The sequence below is a fragment of the Malania oleifera genome, chromosome 12 (assembly GCF_029873635.1).
Source record: "Malania oleifera isolate guangnan ecotype guangnan chromosome 12, ASM2987363v1, whole genome shotgun sequence".
NCBI lineage: Eukaryota > Viridiplantae > Streptophyta > Magnoliopsida > Santalales > Ximeniaceae > Malania > Malania oleifera.
Window position 1 is genome coordinate 72,736,238 of NC_080428.1, and position 2,847 is coordinate 72,739,084.

The 2,847-nt window shown below is 42.4% G+C and overlaps 1 protein-coding gene across 1 annotated transcript; it reads left to right on the top strand.

Annotated features, from left to right (window-relative positions):
* Positions 1–844: 844 nt before the first annotated feature.
* LOC131144008 (uncharacterized) lies at positions 845–1,729 on the top strand. The gene has a single exon (XM_058092353.1). It carries the CDS (start codon positions 845–847, stop codon positions 1,727–1,729), a length of 885 nt encoding a protein of 294 aa, XP_057948336.1.
* Positions 1,730–2,847: the final 1,118 nt, after the last annotated feature.

Below are 2,847 nucleotides of genomic sequence, written 5' to 3' on the forward strand. Positions count from 1 at the left end.
CTTACTGAGTGTCGTCTCATCCCAGTGACTAAACATTTTTCAGGTGATCCAGCTAGGTGAGCAAATCAGGCCCGCAGGTAGAGAAGTTCTCGCGCTGCCCTTTTTGGAAGGGTGAGTGTTTCCTGGGTGTTGGTTGTTGGGCAGATCACAGGGTTTTGATGATGTCTCTAGGTATTTGTGTGATGTATATTTTGGGACTTTTAGAGTTATGGTATTGTAAATATTGTTTACAGTTTTATGTTTACCGCTGCTTAGGAATGTAATGTGAACAGAGTTTCCTTAGTGCTCCCTTAGGGCCTGAGATGTTTTCAGTAATTAATACAGAAAGATTTGCCATATGTTATATATATATATATATATATATATATATATATTAAGGAAAATAAATAAGTATGGCATGGAAAAGCAGGTCGTTACAGTTTAATATTAGAGCCTAGGTTACTAGGTTCTGTAGACCCTAGAGTGCAAGGGAAATAATACCAGAATATAGGAAAAGGATTTGAGGTTTTGTTTTGTGGTCTGGATACAGGATTTTCATGGTGGTTCTGTGTCTTTCTTGGGGTGATGATTTCAGGAAAGCCATAATAAACTAGTGACGAGTCACGTGTCTAGGTTGCAGGATTAGATTTTTAGCTAGGAACAGGGGGGGAATAGTTAATAGTGAATATGAGATTTTAGTTGAATGAAATAAATTAGATCTATACGGGAGATAGGATCCTTAAATAGTGTTCTTTGTATTTTCAGGATAGATCTAGGGAGCAATGGTACGAATGCTAGAGATGATAGAGTAGGACCCTTCAGTATGGGAGATGAGGTAGTGTTGCACAGTATCACCCAGCTGGTAATGGCTGAGATGGCTAGGAGCACGAGGGAGCGTGGCTACATGATCGAGCAGTTTATGCGGATGAAGCCTCCATCTTTTGCTAAAAAAGTTGACCCAATTGTGGCTGAAAATTGGGTTCAGGATATTGAGGAGATTTTGGTGGTACTTTCATATACAGACAAACATAAGGTGTCGTTTACGTCGTTTAAACTGACAGGAGAGGCAAAATGCTGGTGGAGATCAGCACGATTGATTAAGGAACAAAGGCCTAATCCTGTTCCAGTGACGTGGAGTCGATTCAAGGAGCTGTTCTTCGAGCGATATTTCCCTTCTATCATTCGAAGTGCAAAGGCAACGAATTTCCTGCATTTAGCTCAGGGGCAGATGATAGTATCACAGTATGCAGCACAATTTATTGAGTTGTCTCATTTTGCCTCACACTTGGCACCAGACGAGGATAAGAAAGTAAGGAAATTTGAGGAAGGCCTAAGGCAGAATTTGTATGTGCAAGTCATCGATTTTCAAGCTCAGACGTTCGTGGAGGTGGTGGACAGAGCTGCCGTTATTGAGAATGGCATGCAGGGAGGTGTCACAGCTCAAAGTCAGAGGAAGAGACCCACGCCTCAGGATTTTCAAACGAGTTCTAGCCAGGGGCCTTGGAGGGGAGACCAATATGGAGGTAGTCAGGCACGGATGATGGGGCGCAGTGGTCCTCAGGGTGGACGAACTATTCCTATTTGTCCCAAATGTGGTCGGAGGCATCCAGGTGAGTGTAGAATGGGAGAGGGCGTCTGCTATCATTGTGGGAGACCCGGGCACAGGTCTTGGTCGTGTCAAGGATTACCAGCACAAGGACCAGCTCCCAAACCATTTCGGGGTGGTTATCAGGCGCCCCGTGGAGGCTAGTAGAGGAACACCGCACCGACGAGGGTCTATGTGTTGATGCTGGGTGATACCGAGGCAGCTGGAGATGTGGTTACAGGTACCTTTACCGCTTTTTCGTATAAAGCTGTTGTTTTATTTGACACAGGTGCCACTCATTCTTTTATTTCATCGGGGTATGCTAAATTGACGGGGTATGAGGTACGGTTATTAGATGTTGGGTTGGCTATAGCTACTCCTACTAGATCAATGGTGAGATGTAGGAGGATATTCCAAGATTTTACAGTGACCTTTCAAGGAAAAGTACTGCCAGTTGATCTTGTGATATTAGACATGCAGGTGTTTGATGTAATTTTGGGTGTGGATTGGTTGGCAGTTAATCATGCTAGTATTGATTGTCATTTGAAAGAAGTAATTCTCAGACTTCCTGGTGAGCAAGAATACAGATTTATTGGTTCACATGTGTGCGCTTCGCCACAACTTGTGTTAGCTACTCAGGTGAGGAAACTGATTCAAGATGGTTGATAGGGATTTGTTGCCTACATAAAAGAATTTCCAAAAGAAGAACTAAAACATGTAGATATTCCTGTGGTCAGAGAATTTTCGGATGTTTTTCTAGAATAATTACCTGGTTTACCCCTAGTCCATGAAGTTGAATTTACCGTGGATCTTATACCGAGGTCAGCATCGGTATCTAAAGCACCTAACCAAATGGCTCCAATTGAGTTAAGGGAACTGAAAGATCAATTGCAATAATTACTGGATAAGGGATTTATTAGGCCCAACGTGTCTCCCTAGGAGCACCAGTTCCATTCGTGAAAAAGAAAGATGGGACCATGAGGATGTATATAGATTACAGAGAAATAAATAAACTGACAGTCAAGAATAAATATCCTCTTCCTAAGATTGACAATTTGTTTGATCAGCTCCAGGAGACCCAAGTCTATTCTAAAAATGACCTTCGATCGGGTTACCATTAGGTGAAAGTTAGGCCAGAAGACATTTTGAAGACGACATTTCGAACTAGATATGGGCATTACGAGTTTCTAGGGATGTCGTTTGGGTTAACTAACGTGCCAACAGTATTTATGGATTTAATGAATCGGGTGTTCCATCAATACTTGGACCAGTTTGTTGTTGTA